Source organism: Oncorhynchus masou, chromosome 33 (assembly GCF_036934945.1).
Source record: "Oncorhynchus masou masou isolate Uvic2021 chromosome 33, UVic_Omas_1.1, whole genome shotgun sequence".
In the NCBI taxonomy this organism is placed as follows: Eukaryota; Metazoa; Chordata; class Actinopteri; order Salmoniformes; family Salmonidae; genus Oncorhynchus; species Oncorhynchus masou.
In genome coordinates this window covers 3,178,611-3,198,708 of record NC_088244.1, presented here as the reverse complement: position 1 = coordinate 3,198,708, position 20,098 = coordinate 3,178,611, and the positions used below count along the sequence as shown (strand labels likewise).

The window sequence follows — 20,098 nt, the reverse complement described above, 5'->3', positions numbered from 1 at the left end:
TGGTTAAATAAAGGTGTTCTCAACTGGCCTTCCTGGTTAAATAAAGGTGTTCTCCACTAGCCTACCTGGTTAAATAAAGGTGTTCTCCACTAGCCTACCTGGTTAAATAAAGGTGTTCTCAACTAGCCTACCTGGTTAAATAAAGGTGTTCTCCACTAGCCTACCTGGTTAAATAAAGGTGTTCTCAACTAGCCTACCTGGTTAAATAAAGGTGTTCTCCACTAGCCTACCTGGTTAAATAAAGGTGTTCTCCACTAGCCTACCTGGTTAAATAAAGGTGTTCTCAACTAGCCTGATCCCAGATCAGTGCTCCTAGTCTGAGGTGCTTGATACGTATGGTCCCTTGTCTCCCGGCACCTCGGACCAGAGATACCAGAGATACACCCTCACGTGTTAGACAGGGTGAGTCATTCATAGGAAACCTCACTGAAAACACTCCACACACACACACAGCACTTTATGAATGAGGCACCACTTCGCAAGCCACAATGAAATGGACTCACGCACTTCCTAGAAAACTGCTTCTTTACACTTTCTGTGAAATGGTTTCTTCACACTCTTTATGAAACTTCTTCACACTCTTTATGAAACGTCTTCACACTCTTTATGAAATGTCTCCAGATTATTTAACTCTTTATGAAATGTCTTCAGATTATTTAACTCTTTATGAAATGTAGAAGTCTGAGTAAGAGCTTTATCGACACACTGACATGCAGTTCAATTACATTTCAATTAAACTTTATTCATCCCCTCAAGGACAAAATGAATGAGGTTTTTCCCCAGAAGCGAATACACAGACTGACAGAGCAACAGGCAGTGGGAGGACCTTTAATTGAAGTCTCTGTGGTATCGGTATGAATTGTGAAGCGTGCAGAGGTTATTAGACAGGCCGATGATGTATTTAACAGAACGATGTGGTGCCAAATACACAAAGAGCAAGGTGCAGGAGACAGCCCCAGTCAGACAGACAGACCAGCCCCAGACAGACAGACAGACAGACAGACAGACAAGCCCCAGACAGACAGACAGACAGACAGACCAGCCCCAGTCAGACAGACAGACCAGCCCCAGTCAGACAGACAGACCAGCCCCAGACAGACAGACAGACAGACCAGCCCCAGTCAGACAGACAGACCAGCCCCAGACAGACAGACCAGCCCCAGACAGACAGACAGACCAGCCCCAGACAGACAGACAGACCAGCCCCAGACAGACAGACAGACCAGCCCCAGTCAGACAGACAGACCAGCCCCAGACAGACAGACAGACAGACCAGCCCCAGTCAGACAGACAGACCAGCCCCAGACAGACAGACCAGCCCCAGACAGACAGACAGACAGACCAGCCCCAGTCAGACAGACAGACCAGCCCCAGTCAGACAGACAGACCAGCACCAGTCAGACAGACAGACCAGCCCCAGTCAGACAGACAGACCAGCACCAGTCAGACAGACAGACCAGCCCCAGTCAGACAGACAGACCAGCCAGACAGACAGACAGACCAGCCCCAGTCAGACAGACAGACAGACAGACCAGCCCCAGTCAGACAGACCAGCCCCAGTCAGACAGACAGACCAGCCCAGTCAGACAGACAGACCAGCCCTAGTCAGACAGACAGACCAGCCCAGTCAGACAGACAGACCAGCCCCAGTCAGACAGACAGACCAGCCAGACAGACAGACAGACCAGCCCCAGTCAGACAGACAGACCAGCCCCAGTCAGACAGACAGACCAGCCCCAGTCAGACAGACAGACCAGCCAGACAGACAGACAGACAGACCAGCCCCAGTCAGACACCGACAGACAGACCAGCCCAGTCAGACAGACAGACCAGCCCCAGTCAGACAGACAGACCAGCCAGACAGACAGACAGACCAGCCCCAGTCAGACAGACAGACAGACAGACAGACAGACCAGCCCCAGTCAGACAGACCAGCCCCAGTCAGACAGACAGACCAGCCCAGTCAGACAGACAGACCAGCCCTAGTCAGACAGACAGACCAGCCCAGTCAGACAGACAGACCAGCCCCAGTCAGACAGACAGACCAGCCAGACAGACAGACAGACCAGCCCCAGTCAGACAGACAGACCAGCCCCAGTCAGACAGACAGACCAGCCCCAGTCAGACAGACAGACCAGCCCCAGTCAGACAGACAGACCAGCCAGACAGACAGACAGACAGACCAGCCCCAGTCAGACACCGACAGACAGACCAGCCCAGTCAGACAGACAGACCAGCCCTAGTCAGACAGACAGACCAGCCCAGTCAGACAGACAGACCAGCCCCAGTCAGACAGACAGACCAGCCAGACAGACAGACAGACAGACCAGCCCTAGTCAGACAGACAGACCAGCCCCAGTCAGACAGACAGACCAGCCAGACAGACAGACAGACAGACCAGCCCCAGTCAGACAGACCAGCCCCAGTCAGACAGACAGACCAGCCCCAGTCAGACAGACAGACCAGCCCCAGTCAGACAGACAGACCAGCCCCAGTCAGACAGACAGACAGACCAGCCCTAGTCAGACAGACAGACCAGCCCTAGTCAGACAGACAGACCAGCCCAGTCAGACAGACAGACCAGCCCCAGTCAGACAGACAGACCAGCCAGACAGACAGACAGACCAGCCCCAGTCAGACAGACAGACAGACCAGCCCTAGTCAGACAGACAGACCAGCCAGACAGACAGACAGACAGACCAGCCCCAGTCAGACAGACAGACAGACCAGCCCTAGTCAGACAGACAGACCAGCCCAGTCAGACAGACAGACAGACCAGCCCCAGACAGACAGACCAGCCCCAGACAGACAGACAGACAGACCAGCCCCAGACAGACAGACCAGCCCCAGACAGACAGACAGACCAGCCCCAGTCAGACAGACAGACAGACCAGCCCTAGTCAGACAGACAGACCAGCCCTAGTCAGACAGACAGACCAGCCCAGTCAGACAGACAGACCAGCCCCAGTCAGACAGACAGACCAGCCAGACAGACAGACAGACAGACCAGCCCCAGTCAGACAGACAGACAGACCAGCCCTAGTCAGACAGACAGACCAGCCCAGTCAGACAGACAGACCAGCCCAGTCAGACAGACAGACCAGCCCCAGACAGACAGACCAGCCCCAGACAGACAGACAGACAGACCAGCCCCAGACAAACCAGCCCCAGACAAACCAGCCCCAGACAAACCAGCCCCAGACAAACCAGCCCCAGACAGACCAGCCCCAGTCAGACACAGACCAGCCCCAGACAGACAGACCAGCCCCAGACAGACAGACAGACAGACCAGCCCCAGTCAGACAGACAGACAGACCAGCCCCAGTCAGACAGACAGACAGACCAGCCCCAGTCAGACAGACAGACCAGCCCCAGTCAGACAGACAGACCAGCCCCAGTCAGACAGACAGACCAGCACCAGTCAGACAGACAGACCAGCCCCAGTCAGACAGACAGACCAGCCAGACAGACAGACAGACCAGCCCCAGTCAGACAGACAGACAGACAGACCAGCCCCAGTCAGACAGACCAGCCCCAGACAGACAGACAGACCAGCCCCAGACAGACAGACAGACAGACCAGCCCCAGTCAGACAGACAGACCAGCCCCAGTCAGACAGACAGACCAGCCCCAGTCAGACAGACAGACCAGCCCCAGTCAGACAGACAGACCAGCCAGACAGACAGACAGACAGACCAGCCCCAGTCAGACAGACAGACAGACCAGCCCCAGTCAGACACCGACAGACAGACCAGCCCCAGTCAGACAGACAGACAGACCAGCCCCAGTCAGACAGACAGACCAGCCCCAGTCAGACAGACCAGCCCCAGTCAGACAGACAGACCAGCCCCAGACAGACAGACAGACAGACCAGCCCTAGTCAGACAGACAGACCAGCCCAGTCAGACAGACAGACCAGCCCCAGACAGACAGACAGACCAGCCCCAGACAGACAGACCAGCCCCAGACAGACAGACAGACAGACCAGCCCCAGTCAGACAGACAGACCAGCCCCAGTCAGACAGACAGACCAGCCCCAGTCAGACAGACAGACCAGCCCCAGTCAGACAGACAGACCAGCCAGACAGACAGACAGACAGACCAGCCCCAGTCAGACAGACAGACAGACCAGCCCCAGTCAGACACCGACAGACAGACCAGCCCCAGTCAGACAGACAGACAGACCAGCCCCAGTCAGACAGACAGACCAGCCCCAGTCAGACAGACCAGCCCCAGTCAGACAGACAGACCAGCCCCAGACAGACAGACAGACAGACCAGCCCTAGTCAGACAGACAGACCAGCCCAGTCAGACAGACAGACCAGCCCCAGACAGACAGACAGACCAGCCCCAGACAGACAGACCAGCCCCAGACAGACAGACAGACAGACAGACCAGCCCCAGTCAGACAGACAGACCAGCCCCAGTCAGACAGACAGACCAGCCCCAGTCAGACAGACAGACCAGCCCCAGTCAGACAGACAGACCAGCACCAGTCAGACAGACAGACCAGCCCCAGTCAGACAGACAGACCAGCCAGACAGACAGACAGACCAGCCCCAGTCAGACAGACAGACAGACAGACCAGCCCCAGTCAGACAGACCAGCCCCAGTCAGACAGACAGACCAGCCCCAGTCAGACAGACAGACCAGCCCCAGTCAGACAGACAGACCAGCCCCAGTCAGACAGACAGACCAGCCCCAGTCAGACAGACAGACCAGCCCCAGTCAGACAGACAGACCAGCCAGACAGACAGACAGACAGACCAGCCCCAGTCAGACACCGACAGACAGACCAGCCCAGTCAGACAGACAGACCAGCCCTAGTCAGACAGACAGACCAGCCCAGTCAGACAGACAGACCAGCCCCAGTCAGACAGACAGACCAGCCCCAGTCAGACAGACAGACCAGCCAGACAGACAGACAGACAGACCAGCCCTAGTCAGACAGACAGACCAGCCCAGTCAGACAGACAGACCAGCCCAGTCAGACAGACAGACCAGCCCTAGTCAGACAGACAGACCAGCCCCAGTCAGTCAGACAGACAGACCAGCCCCAGACAGACCAGCCCTAGTCAGTCAGTCAGACAGACAGACAGACCAGCCCCAGACAGACAGACCAGCCCCAGACAAACCAGCCCCAGACAGACCAGCCCCAGACAAACCAGCCCCAGACAAACCAGCCTCAGACAAACCAGCCCCAGACAAACCAGCCTCAGACAAACCAGCCTCAGACAAACCAGCCTCAGACAAACCAGCCTCAGACAAACCAGCCTCAGACAAACCAGCCTCAGACAAACCAGCCTCAGACAAACCAGCCTCAGACAAACCAGCCCCAGACAAACCAGCCCCAGACAAACCAGCCCCAGACAAACCAGCACCAGACAAACCAGCACCAGACAAACCAGCACCAGACAAACCAGCCCCAGACAATCCAGCCCCAGTCAGACACAGACAGACAGACCAGCCCCAGTCAGACAGACAGACAGACCAGCCCTAGTCAGACAGACAGACCAGCCCAGTCAGACAGACAGACCAGCCCTAGTCAGACAGACAGACCAGCCCCAGACAGACCAGCCCTAGTCAGTCAGTCAGACAGACAGACAGACCAGCCCCAGACAGACAGACAGACCAGCCCCAGACAGACCAGCCCCAGACAGACAGACAGACAGACCAGCCCCAGACAAACCAGCCCCAGACAAACCAGCCCCAGACAAACCAGCCCCAGACAAACCAGCCCCAGACAAACCAGCCCCAGACAAACCAGCCCCAGACAAACCAGCCCCAGACAAACCAGCCTCAGACAAACCAGCCTCAGACAAACCAGCCTCAGACAAACCAGCCTCAGACAAACCAGCCTCAGACAAACCAGCCTCAGACAAACCAGCCTCAGACAAACCAGCCTCAGACAAACCAGCCTCAGACAAACCAGCCTCAGACAAACCAGCCTCAGACAAACCAGCCTCAGACAAACCAGCCTCAGACAAACCAGCCTCAGACAAACCAGCCTCAGACAGACCAGCCCCAGACAAACCAGCCCCAGACAAACCAGCCCCAGACAAACCAGCCCCAGACAAACCAGCCCCAGACAAACCAGCCCCAGACAAACCAGCCTCAGACAGACCACCATACAGTGAGGCTTACAACAGAATGCAATTATTTTTTTATTACAGGGGAATTTAAACCTGGAAGACCAAGACAGCGTATAATACCTATGGAGGAACACCCAAATAAACTTGCTGGTAACTCATAATAACATCTAATACTGGTACAATAAAAATGTATCATTTTTAGTCACTCAGCGGACGCACATATCCAGAGCCACTTAAAATAAAATCGACATAAAATGTAGATGACCTAATATTTAGGAAAACAGCAGCTGACGGAAACCTACTGTTGATTAGGTGTAGAGATGTTTAGGTGTAGAGATGTTGAGGTGTAGAGATGTTGAGGTGTAGAGATGTTGAGGTGTAGAGATGTTGAGGTGTAGAGATGTTGAGGTGTAGAGATGTTTAGGTGTAGAGATGTTGAGGTGTAGAGATGTTGAGGTGTAGAGATGTTGAGATGTTGAGGTGTAGAGATGTTGAGGTGTAGAGATGTTTAGGTGTAGAGATGTTTAGGTGTAGAGATGTTTAGGTGTAGAGATGTTTAGGTGTAGAGATGTTTAGGTGTAGAGATGTTGAGGTGTAGAGATGTTGAGGTGTAGAGATGTTGAGGTGTAGAGATGTTTAGGTGTAGAGATGTTTAGGTGTAGAGATGTTTAGGTGTAGAGATGTTTAGGTGTAGAGATGTTTAGGTGTAGAGATGTTGAGGTGTAGAGATGTTGAGGTGTAGAGATGTTGAGGTGTAGAGATGTTGAGGTGTAGAGATGTTGAGGTGTAGAGATGTTGAGGTGTAGAGATGTTGAGGTGTAGAGATGTTGAGGTGTAGAGATGTTTAGGTGTAGAGATGTTGAGGTGTAGAGATGTTGAGGTGTAGAGATGTTGAGGTGTAGAGATGTTTAGGTGTAGAGATGTTTAGGTGTAGAGATGTTTAGGTGTAGAGATGTTTAGGTGTAGAGATGTTTAGGTGTAGAGATGTTTAGGTGTAGAGATGTTGAGGTGTAGAGATGTTGAGGTGTAGAGATGTTGAGGTGTAGAGATGTTGAGGTGTAGAGATGTTTAGGTGTAGAGATGTTTAGGTGTAGAGATGTTTAGGTGTAGAGATGTTTAGGTGTAGAGATGTTTAGGTGTAGAGATGTTTAGGTGTAGAGATGTTGAGGTGTAGAGATGTTGAGGTGTAGAGATGTTGAGGTGTAGAGATGTTGAGGTGTAGAGATGTTGAGGTGTAGAGATGTTGAGGTGTAGAGATGTTGAGGTGTAGAGATGTTGAGGTGTAGAGATGTTTAGGTGTAGAGATGTTGAGGTGTAGAGATGTTGAGGTGTAGAGATGTTGAGGTGTAGAGATGTTGAGGTGTAGAGATGTTGAGGTGTAGAGATGTTGAGGTGTAGAGATGTTTAGGTGTAGAGATGTTGAGGTGTAGAGATGTTGAGGTGTAGAGATGTTGAGGTGTAGAGATGTTGAGGTGTAGAGATGTTGAGGTGTAGAGATGTTGAGGTGTAGAGATGTTGAGGTGTAGAGATGTTTAGGTGTAGAGATGTTGAGGTGTAGAGATGTTGAGGTGTAGAGATGTTGAGGTGTAGAGATGTTGAGGTGTAGAGATGTTGAGGTGTAGAGATGTTGAGGTGTAGAGATGTTGAGGTGTAGAGATGTTTAGGTGTAGAGATGTTGAGGTGTAGAGATGTTGAGGTGTAGAGATGTTGAGGTGTAGAGATGTTGAGGTGTAGAGATGTTTAGGTGTAGAGATGTTTAGGTGTAGAGATGTTTAGGTGTAGAGATGTTTAGGTGTAGAGATGTTTAGGTGTAGAGATGTTTAGGTGTAGAGATGTTTAGGTGTAGAGATGTTGAGGTGTAGAGATGTTGAGGTGTAGAGATGTTGAGGTGTAGAGATGTTGAGGTGTAGAGATGTTTAGGTGTAGAGATGTTTAGGTGTAGAGATGTTTAGGTGTAGAGATGTTTAGGTGTAGAGATGTTTAGGTGTAGAGATGTTTAGGTGTAGAGATGTTGAGGTGTAGAGATGTTGAGGTGTAGAGATGTTGAGGTGTAGAGATGTTGAGGTGTAGAGATGTTGAGGTGTAGAGATGTTGAGGTGTAGAGATGTTGAGGTGTAGAGATGTTGAGGTGTAGAGATGTTGAGGTGTAGAGATGTTTAGGTGTAGAGATGTTTAGGTGTAGAGATGTTGAGGTGTAGAGATGTTGAGGTGTAGAGATGTTGAGGTGTAGAGATGTTGAGGTGTAGAGATGTTTAGGTGTAGAGATGTTGAGGTGTAGAGATGTTGAGGTGTAGAGATGTTGAGGTGTAGAGATGTTGAGGTGTAGAGATGTTGAGGTGTAGAGATGTTGAGGTGTAGAGATGTTGAGGTGTAGAGATGTTTAGGTGTAGAGATGTTTAGGTGTAGAGATGTTGAGGTGTAGAGATGTTGAGGTGTAGAGATGTTGAGGTGTAGAGATGTTGAGGTGTAGAGATGTTTAGGTGTAGAGATGTTTAGGTGTAGAGATGTTTAGGTGTAGAGATGTTTAGGTGTAGAGATGTTTAGGTGTAGAGATGTTGAGGTGTAGAGATGTTGAGGTGTAGAGATGTTTAGGTGTAGAGATGTTTAGGTGTAGAGATGTTTAGGTGTAGAGATGTTTAGGTGTAGAGATGTTTAGGTGTAGAGATGTTTAGGTGTAGAGATGTTTAGGTGTAGAGATGTTTAGGTGTAGAGATGTTGAGGTGTAGAGATGTTGAGGTGTAGAGATGTTGAGGTGTAGAGATGTTGAGGTGTTTATGTTTTCAGGATTCAAATTCAACCCAGGCTCCCATCTACTTCCTATACAGGGTCGAGATGTCGAGGCCATAGAATGAAAACAGAACAGTATTCATGTTGTATCTCTGTGTTTTCGAAACGGCGATGTACCTCCTCTTTGTTGGAGCTCAGGCTGAGCACAGCCAATGGGCTGCTGGGAGAGCTACTGGCTGCAGGCTGGAGAGAGGGGGCGGAGCCGGACTGAGGCGAGGGGGAGGCGCCCAGCGTCTGATTGGTCAGTTTGTTCCCCAGGGTGGAGGAGAGGTAGTGTTTAACCTGCTGTCTCTGGGAGGCCTGGATGTGATACCATGTTGGGTTCTCCAGGTGTGTCTGAACCTACAGGAGAGAGAGATGGGGAGATAAAACGCATTATAATCTGTTAATAATGAACTGTAAAGACTTCCATTTTATAAGCACAAGGCATTTGTTGTCATAAGTAAGAGCACTCCTCCCCAAACTGCAGTGGTCAGAGCGCTCCAGCTGGGGCATGACCTACCTTAAGGACCTCCACAGGGACCTGAGCAGGGGGAGGTCTGGCCCCGGTATGCCCCGGGGCCATGGAGATGGCTGGGGAGGAGTCGGTGGTGCGTAGCTGGGCCGAAGAGACCTGGTGCTGGGCCTCTCTCCTCTCCTGGTCCCTGGCCTGCTGGCGCATCAGCTCCTGCCTCATCAACACCCGGGACGTCATCACCGACCCGGTGGATGGAGACGCTGTGTCAGAGGGGGGTTGGGACACGCTGCAGAGAGAGGGAGAGGGGGGGGGACGACAGAGTCACGTCACTATGTTTAGCTTTATTGTCCCCAATTTGATTGGAGGTCAGAGACTGGCTGCAAGGGGAGGGGGACGGGACAAGACCAGTATAGAAACTGTATATAATATAAAACATAAATTAAACAATATGTATACATTGAGAATACATCGATGCCGTGAAATAAGCATCGATGCCGTGAAATAAGCATCGATGCAGTGAAATAAGCATCGATGCCGTGAAATAAGCATCGATGCCGTGAAATAAGCATCGATGCCGTGAAATAAGCATCGATGCCGTGAAATAAGCATCGATGCCGTGAAATAAGCATCGATGCCGTGAAATAAGCATCGATGCAGTGAAATAAGCATCGATGCCGTGAAATAAGCATCGATGCAGTGAAATAAGCATCGATGCAGTGAAATAAGCATCGATGCCGTGAAATAAGCATCGATGCCGTGAAATAAGCATCGATGCAGTGAAATAAGCACCGATGCAGTGAAATAAGCATCGATGCAGTGAAATAAGCATCAATGCAGTGAAATAAGCATCAATGCAGTGAAATAAGCAGGAGAGAGAGAACAAACACAAGCAGGAGGCTGTTAAAATGTCAACGCTAACCCTTTTCTCAAGACCTCGGTCTCCGTGATGAAGAGAGGCAGAACTCGGTGAATTGAAATAGAGGCGACGATGATACTATGTAGACAGTACAATATGTAGCAGTTAAAGAGGGTTCAGATTGCAGTGCACCGGTCTGTCACGTTTACAAGTCAGTTTCCACCAAGGACAACTGAAAGAACAGAACACTATTTTCACAAGACTCTGTAGTTACATAGAGATACTGTATATTTCCATCCTGCTGAGTGACTCTCTGGGAAGCCCCTAGAACTCAACTAAACCCTACACCCGAGTAGCCTCACACAGGGAGTCTAACTCTCTGCTGTCATCGTCCTAGTAGCCATACCAGATCAGTCACTACTAGTCACCCTACACCCTAAACCCTGCACCCTAAACCCAGTACCCAGTAGCCATACCAGATCAGTCACTAGGAACCAAAACCCTACACCCAGTAGACATACCAGATTAGTCACTACTAGTCACCCTACACCCTACACCCTACACCCAGTAGCCATACCAGATTAGTCACTAGGAACTAAAACCCTACACCCTAAACCATAAACCCTACACCCTGTAGCCATACCAGATTAGTCACTAGGAACTAAAACCCTAAACCCAGTAGCCATACCAGATTAGTCACAAGGAACCAAAACCCTACACCCTAAACCCAGTAGCTATACCAGATTAGTCACTAGGAACTAAAACCCTACACCCTAAACCCTAAACCCAGTAGCCATACCAGATTAGTCACTAGGAACCAAAACCCTAAACCCTAAACCCAGTAGCCATACCAGATTAGTCACTAGGAACCAAAACCCTACACCCTAAACCCAGTAGCCATACCAGATTAGTCACTAGGAGCTAAAACCCTAAACCCAGTAGCCATACCAGATTAGTCACTAGGAGCTAAAACCCTAAACCCAGTAGCCATACCAGATTAGTCACTAGGAGCTAAAACCCTAAACCCAGTAGCCATACCAGATTAGTCACTAGGAACTAAAACCCTAAACCCTGTAGCCATACCAGATTCGTCACTAGGAACCAAAACCCTAAACCCTCTGCTGTTAACGTCTTCCTCAGTCACCCCTGGATACACATAAGGAGACAAGGGAATCAAAACTACAAACCAAGTCACCTTACACCTATCTTCACCCTGGGGGGGGCTTTCCCAGTCAGAAGTGACCTTACCTCCACCCTGGGGGGGCTTTCCCAGTCAGAAGTGACCTCACCTTCACCCTGGGGGGGCTTTCCCAGTCAGAAGTGACCTCACCTTCACCCTGGGGGGGCTTTCCCAGTCAGAAGTGACCTCACCTTCACCTTGGGGGGGCTTTCCCAGTCAGAAGTGACCTTACCTTCACCCTGGGGGGGCTTTCCCAGTCAGAAGTGACCTTACCTTCACCCTGGGGGGGGGCTGTCCCAGTCAGAAGTGACCTTACCTTCACCCTGGGGGGGGATTTCCCAGTCAGAAGTGACCTTACCTTCACCCTGGGGGGGCTTTCCCAGTCAGAAGTGACCTTACCTTCACCCTGGGGGGGGGGGGGGGGCTTTCCCAGTCAGAAGTGACCTTACCTTCACCCTGGGGTGGGGCTTTCCCAGTCAGAAGTGACCTTACACCTTACCTTCACTCTGGGAGGGCTTTCCCAGTCAGAAGTTCCCATAAACATGATCACGCTTGAACTAACATGACTATCTAAAGTTGTGTGATTTCAAGATATAGATCAACATGACTAAGGTGTGTGTGAAGTTACTACTGTAGCCTTCAGCAATGAACACAACCTCTCCAAAGTGGAAATTAAGATGTAGAAATCTGTCTATTGTTCCCCTATCGAGATAGCCACACTGTTACTGTACACATTATAATTAACAGTCGAATCAAACATCAGTCTTTCAATTGTCACACATACCACCAACAGCTTCTCTCTCGTTTAAATAAACCAGCAACTAAAGACTAGTAACACTGCCTCTCATCTTCCTCAATGTGGCCGTGTAGTCTTGCTGAGTCACTGTGAATACACTGTGGGAATCCCCAGGGGTTGAGACAGTAACCCGGATTGTCTGTCTCGATCCTGACGCAGAGAGAATCAGTTCCTTATTGCCTCGTGTTACTATTGTTCTTTTCGATTATCGATGTTATAACTCTGCATTTGTTGGTCAAGGGCTCGTAAAGCAATACCTCGTACCCCTGCACATTGATCTGGTACTCCCTGTATATAGCTTCATTCTTGTTTTATTTTATTCTTTAACTCTGCATCGTTGCGAAGGGCTCGTAAAGGAAGCATTTCACAGTTAAGTCAACACCCGTTGTATTCGACGCCTGTGAACAAATACATTTTGATTGGATTGAGCTAAGCATGCAATGACAAGTTCCGTGTACATGATGGAGAGGGGAGGAGGAGAATGGGAGGATAGACCGACATGAAGAGAGCATCTGGTCTGACCTAGAACCGTGTGTGTGAGAGAGAGTGTGAGTGACTGTGCATATATATTCACCTCAGAGTGATGGGCTGGCTCACCTCAGAGTGTGAGTGACTGTGCATATATATTCACCTCAGAGTGATGGGCTGGCTCACCTCAGAGTGTGAGTGATTGTGCATATATATTCACCTCAGAGTGATGGGCTGGCTCACCTCAGAGTGTGAGTGACTGTGCATATATATTCACCTCAGAGTGATGGGCTGGCTCACCTCAGAGTGTGAGTGACTGTGCATATATATTCACCTCAGAGTGATGGGCTGGCTCACCTCAGAGTGTGAGTGACTGTGCATATATATTCACCTCAGAGTGATGGGCTGGCTCACCTCAGAGTGTGAGTGACTGTGCATATATATTCACCTCAGAGTGATGGGCTGGCTCTTCAGCTGGTAGAAGGTATCAGAATCTGAAGGGAGGATGCTCTCAACCTCGATATCTGCTACTATCCCCGACTCAGGGAGGAGAGGCTCCACACTGGAAACACAACTACAGGTCAGTAACATACAACTACAGGTCAGTAACATACAGGTCAGTAACATACAACTACAGGTCAGTAACATACAACTACAGGTCAGTAACATACAACTACAGGTCAGTAACATACAACTACAGGTCAGTAACATACAACTACAGGTCAGTAACATACAGGTCACATCAGTAACATACAACTACAGGTCAGTAACATACAACTACAGGTCAGTAACATACAGGTCACATCAGTAACACACAACTACAGGTCAGTAACACACAACTACAGGTCAGTAACATACAACTACAGGTCAGTAACATACAACTACAGGTCAGTAACATACAGGTCAGGTCAGTAACATACAACTACAGGTCAGTAACACACAACTACAGGTCAGTAACATACAACTACAGGTCAGTAACATACAGGTCACATCAGTAACATACAACTACAGGTCAGTAACATACAACTACAGGTCAGTAACACACAACTACAGGTCAGTAACACACAACTACAGGTCAGTAACATACAACTACAGATCAGTAACATACAGGTCAGTAACATACAGGTCAGTAACATACAACTACAGGTCAGTAACACACAACTACAGATCAGTAACATACAACTACAGATCAGTAACATACAACTACAGATCAGTAACATACAACTACAGATCAGTAACATACAGGTCAGTAACATACAACTACAGGTCAGTAACATACAACTACAGGTCAGTAACATACAACTACAGGTCAGTAACATACAACTACAGGTCAGTAACATACAACTACAGGTCAGTAACATACAGGTCACATCAGTAACATACAACTACAGGTCAGTAACATACAGGTCACATCAGTAACACACAACTACAGGTCAGTAACACACAACTACAGGTCAGTAACATACAACTACAGGTCAGTAACATACAACTACAGGTCAGTAACATACAGGTCAGGTCAGTAACATACAACTACAGGTCAGTAACACACAACTACAGGTCAGTAACATACAACTACAGGTCAGTAACATACAGGTCACATCAGTAACATACAACTACAGGTCAGTAACATACAACTACAGGTCAGTAACACACAACTACAGGTCAGTAACACACAACTACAGGTCAGTAACATACAACTACAGATCAGTAACATACAGGTCAGTAACATACAGGTCAGTAACATACAACTACAGGTCAGTAACACACAACTACAGATCAGTAACATACAACTACAGATCAGTAACATACAACTACAGATCAGTAACATACAACTACAGGTCAGTAACATACAGGTCAGTAACATACAACTACAGGTCAGTAACACACAACTACAGGTCAGTAACACACAACTACAGGTCAGTAACACACAACTACAGGTCAGTAACATACAACTACAGGTCAGTAACATACAACTACAGGTCAGTAACACACAACTACAGGTCAGTAACATACAACTACAGATCAGTAACATACAACTACAGATCAGGTCAGTAACATACAACTACAGGTCAGTAACACACAACTACAGGTCAGTAACACACAACTACAGGTCAGTAACACACAACTACAGATCAGTAACATACAGGTCAGGTCAGTAACATACAGGTCAGTAACATACAACTACAGGTCAGTAACATACAACTACAGGTCAGTAACATACAACTACAGGTCAGTAACACACAACTACAGGTCAGTAACACACAACTACAGGTCAGTAACACACAACTACAGGTCAGTAACACACAACTACAGGTCAGTAACACACAACTACAGGTCAGTAACACACAACTACAGGTCAGTAACACACAACTACAGGTCAGTAACACACAACTACAGGTCAGTAACATACAACTACAGGTCAGTAACATACAACTACAGATCAGTAACACACAACGACAGGTCAGGTCAGTAACATACAACTACAGGTCAGTAACATTACAACTACAGGTCAGTAACACACAACTACAGATCAGTAACACACAACTAAAGATCAGTAACACACAACTACAGGTCAGTAACACACAACTACAGATCAGTAACACACAACTACAGGTCAGTAACATACAACTACAGGTCAGTAACATACAGGTCAGGTCAGTAACATACAACTACAGGTCAGTAACACACAACTACAGGTCAGTAACATACAACTATAGGTCAGTAACATACAACTACAGATCAGTAACACACAACTACAGGTCAGTAACATACAATTACAGGTCAGTAACATACAACTACAGATCAGTAACATACAGGTCAGTAACATACAGGTCAGTAACATACAACTACAGATCAGTAACACACAACTACAGGTCAGTAACACACAACTACAGATCAGTAACACACAACTACAGGTCAGTAACATACAACTACAGGTCAGTAACATACAACTACAGGTCAGTAACACACAACTACAGGTCAGTAACACACAACTACAGATCAGTAACATACAACTACAGGTCAGTAACATACAGGTCAGATCAGTAACATACAGGTCACATCAGTAACATACAACTACAGGTCAATAACATACAGTGGGGCAAAAAAGTAGTCAGCCACCAATTGTGCAAGTTCTCCCACTTAAAAAGATGAGAGAGGTCTGTCATTTTCATCAGTACACTTCAACTATGACAGACAAAATGAGAAGGAAAATCCAGAAAATCACATTGTAGGATTTTTAATTAATTAATTTGCAAATTATGGTGGAAAATAAGTATTTCCATACGGACTAAAAGCTTTTCTATTTTTTTTTTTTTTTTTTTTACATCCCAGTTTGTGAGCATTTCCCCTTTGCCAAGATAATCCATCCACCTGATAGGTGTGGAATATCAATAAGCTGATTAAACAGCATGATCATTACATAGGTGCACCTTGTGCTGGGGACAAAAGGCCAGTAAAGTGTAGTTTTTGTCTCACAACACAATGCCACATGTAACCATGCCAGCTCAGGACTTCCACCTGCCTCTTCACCTGCGGGAGACCAGCCACCTGGACAGCGGATGAAACTGAGGAGTATTTATGTCTGTAATAAAGCCCTTTTGTGGGGAGAAACTCATTATGATTGGCTGGGCCTCCTGGCTCCCCATGGCTGCGCCCCTGCCCAGTCATGTAAAATCCATAGATTAGGGCCTTAATAAGATTTTTATTTTTTATTTTTTAATTGACTGATTTCCTTATAACTGTAATTCAGTAAAAATGTTACATATACATTCTTGTTTAGACATTATAGCAGGTCTCGTCTGTAGCCTAGGCTGAGGGGATGAAAAATAGATCCATAAACACCAACCCCGGAAGCCTAGCAGACGTTCACAGAATGTAAACACAGAAACACCGCCAAGATGTCTTGTTCTAGAATTACCGCCGACGAATGACACGGCGACGACCGAACCAAATACGAGCTCATATTAGTCTTTATAACTATTATAATATGAAAACAATAATATATCCGACTCACCAATAAATGAATAAGTAGTCCCGTTGCCTTCAGGAGAAAAATAACTGAAAGCCCGTTAGCTTGAAACCCGAGTAATGGAATTCCATAATCGGTCCTTAGTGGGGAAATATTACAGTCTCACAATTAGACTTATGCAGAAAAATTAGAATTAGTTTGTCAAAACAATAATGTCGTTTTGTTTTAATGTTGTAGAATAGGAAGCCATGTTGTCATCATAAAGCGGAGGATGTAGCCTTCTGCGCCGCTCAACGGTTCAAACGAGAAAAAAACATTTATAGAAACCTCCTCAACATTCAACTAGGTCCCAACCAAAAATATGTTGTTTTTTTGCCTCGGCGATCAAATGACCATTAGACAATAAATCCAAAAAAAACGCCCTTTGTATCCTTAGAAATTGGCTTGTTACATCGTATTAATTGCTTAGGCTCCAGCGCGACAAAATGACAGGCATCCGTAGAGCTGCTAAAAATAGGAAGCAAGTGAACTAAACCCATTGCTACCCGGACTACTATAAATCACGCACCAACTTTCTGTCAAATGAAACGTTATAAAATTGTAGCCTAACAGGAGTAATGACTGGCGAACATTGTGGTGTAAACATTGTAACAACACAGTAGGCAGGGGAAACATTGTATCAATATTACTGTTATTCGATACGGAGGAAGATTAAACATTATAACATGTTCTCGTTAAAATAGCCGAGTCTAAACGAAATCCTGCCAAATGGAGCCTATTAGTAAAATATTTGTATAACTAAACCAAGATAGACCACTGTTTATCATTTCAAACGGGAACAAATGAGTCATAGTGGGCAGAACAGGAAACCGGGGGGGGGTGGGTCATAACCAGACACGAGATCCTATTGGCCCGTCCTAGCATATACCTGCATATTTCCGTCAGGGAATGCCTACTCTGTGAAATGTGCAATTCGTAATAACTCAAATGTGCCTCTGCACTCCAAAAATAACAACAAAAACATTTTAAAACTTTAAGAAAGTGTAGTGTACAAAACTTTGTCCACTCAGTTCGGAACAGATTTTAGTTTTGGGAACAGAAAACTATTTTGAGCAATGAGAAAATTAGCAGAATATTGGCCAAAATACATATTCTCCTACAGCCAGCCACTGGGCCATATTTGGTAGTGAGTGGATGCGTCACATTTGTACATGGGGTGAAATATCGGTCTCATTGTTTTATCTGTGCCTATAGTCTTATTTTAATTGATAAAAAAGAAAACAATTAATTAATATGTTTTTCTTTGTATAAACTTGGTCATTTAGCCATCTTTCTAATCTGTACCAACCTGGTAATGTAGTTATGTCTCTAATCTGTACCATTATATAATAAACAACAAAAACAATAGAGAAAGAGAAACAACAATGTGTTAAACCAGCTGCTAGTACAGTAGACTACAGTCGACACGAGCACGGTAGACTATAGAGAACACGAGCACGGTAGACTACAGTCGACACGAGCACGGTAGACTATAGAGAACACGAGCACGGTAGACTATAGAGAACATGAGCACGGTAGACTATAGAGAACACGAGCACGGTAGCCTACAGTCGACACGAGCACGGTAGACTATAGAGAACATGAGTACAATAGACTACAGTCAACATTCCAAAGGGAAAAATTAAGTAGGTGTACCAGTAGAACTTTAGACCATCCCCTCGCCCATACCCGGGCTCGAACCAGGGACCCTCTGCATACATCAACAACTGACACCCACGAAGCATCGTTACCCATTGCTCCACAAAAGCCACAGCCCTTGCAGAGCAAAGGGGAACCACTACTTCAAGGTCTCACCGATCGAAACGCTATTTAAGCGCACCACCGCTAACTAGCTAGCCACTTCACATCCGTTACATAGGCTTGTCGTGATGTTTTTTTCTTATTTTTTATTTTTTATTGATTTAGCCCCCAACCCCACAGGAGGCATTTTGGTAGGCCGTCATTGTAAATAAGCATTTGCTATTAACTGACTTGCCTAGTTAAAAAATAAATAATAATAATAAAGTAAAGGAAGTAGGAATAGTCCACTCAACATGCCCTCAGTGTGATGTTATTCCACTCAACATGCCCTCAGTGTGATGTTATTCCACTCAACATGCCCTCAGTGTGATGTTATTCCACTCAACATGCCCTCAGTGTGATGTTATTCCACTCAACATGCCCTCAGTGTGATGTTATTCCACTCAACATGCCCTCAGTGTGATGTTATTCCACTCAACATGCCCTCAGTGTGATGTTATTCCACTCAACATGCCCTCAGTGTGATGTTATTCCACTCAACATGCCCTCAGTGTGATGTTATTCCACTCAACATGCCCTCAGTGTGATGTTATTCCACTCAACATGCCCTCAGTGTGATGTTATTCCACTCAACATGCCCTCAGTGTGATGTTATTGGGGCGATGTGTTTTCATTTAGTTGGTCAAACAGTACTAAATAACAACTCCTCAGCAGATCTACATTCATCCCAGACCAGGCTGTAGATAGGAAATTTAGTCCCAAATGGCACCTATATAGTGCACTACTTTAGATCAGGGACCATCAAAAGTAGTGCACTACTTTAGATCAGGGACCATCAAAAGTAGTGCACTATAAAGGAAATAGGGTTTTATTTGGGATGTGACCTACAGGAAGCCATAAAAATGAGCTGAGAGGGAGAATTCTGCTGAGTCATTTCCACTCAGACACAAGGTCCACACACACACACACACACACACACGCACACACACACACACACACACACACGTACACGCACACACACACACGCACACACACAGACACACGCACACACACACACACACACACACACACACACACACACACGAGGAGACAGTATGTTATAACAACCGTCCAGGAATTTAAAACCCATTCAAAACATAAAATACAGATTGGGTAACTTTCAAGACATGTTAGAGTTTACTGAATTACAGCTAAAGTTATAGCCCAGTAAATCATCATGGTTAAATAACATTATGCAACTTGCCTTTTTATACAACAACATGTGGACATTGAAAGTGTAACAAAATACAAGTGTAGTAGGTCCGTTTCAACTATAACAGCAACAGTTTAGTAGGTCCGTTTCAACTATAACAGCAACAGTTTAGTAGGTCCGTTTCAATCATAACATGAACAGTTTAGTAGGTCCGTTTCAACTATAACATGAACAGTTTAGTAGGTCCGTTTCAACTATAACATGAACAGTTTAGTAGGTCCGTTTCAATCATAACAGCAACAGTGTAGTAGGTCCGTTTCAATCATAACAAGAATGCAAACTTAACAGCTATGTGGAATCATACACACTTTGGCTTTTTATTTCAGGTCAAGGTAGCTAATTGGTATACAGGCACACATACTACTACTACCCCCCCCCCCCCCCCCATGATCTTATCTTAAAATAATAAATACTTCCAACTGCAATCCTCCATTACAAAA

At 46.8% G+C, this 20,098-nt stretch overlaps 1 protein-coding gene across 4 annotated transcripts in view; it reads right to left on the bottom strand.

Moving 5' to 3' along the window:
- The window catches only part of LOC135527689 (transcription factor E3-like), a 57,126-nt gene that overhangs the window by 35,696 nt on the left and 1,332 nt on the right, over positions 1-20,098 (bottom strand). For 2 of the 4 annotated variants that reach the window (XM_064956186.1, XM_064956187.1), the window contains exons 2-4: positions 13,085-13,198; positions 9,382-9,622; positions 8,997-9,221 (exon numbers count right to left, since the gene is read on the bottom strand). In XM_064956186.1, coding sequence (XP_064812258.1) covers positions 8,997-9,221; positions 9,382-9,622; positions 13,085-13,198 — 580 coding nt within the window. Of the gene's footprint in view, positions 1-8,996; positions 9,222-9,381; positions 9,623-12,742; positions 12,759-13,084; positions 13,199-16,651; positions 17,584-20,098 lie in introns of those variants that run through there. The other 2 variants (XM_064956189.1, XM_064956190.1) reach the window with 2 other exon arrangements.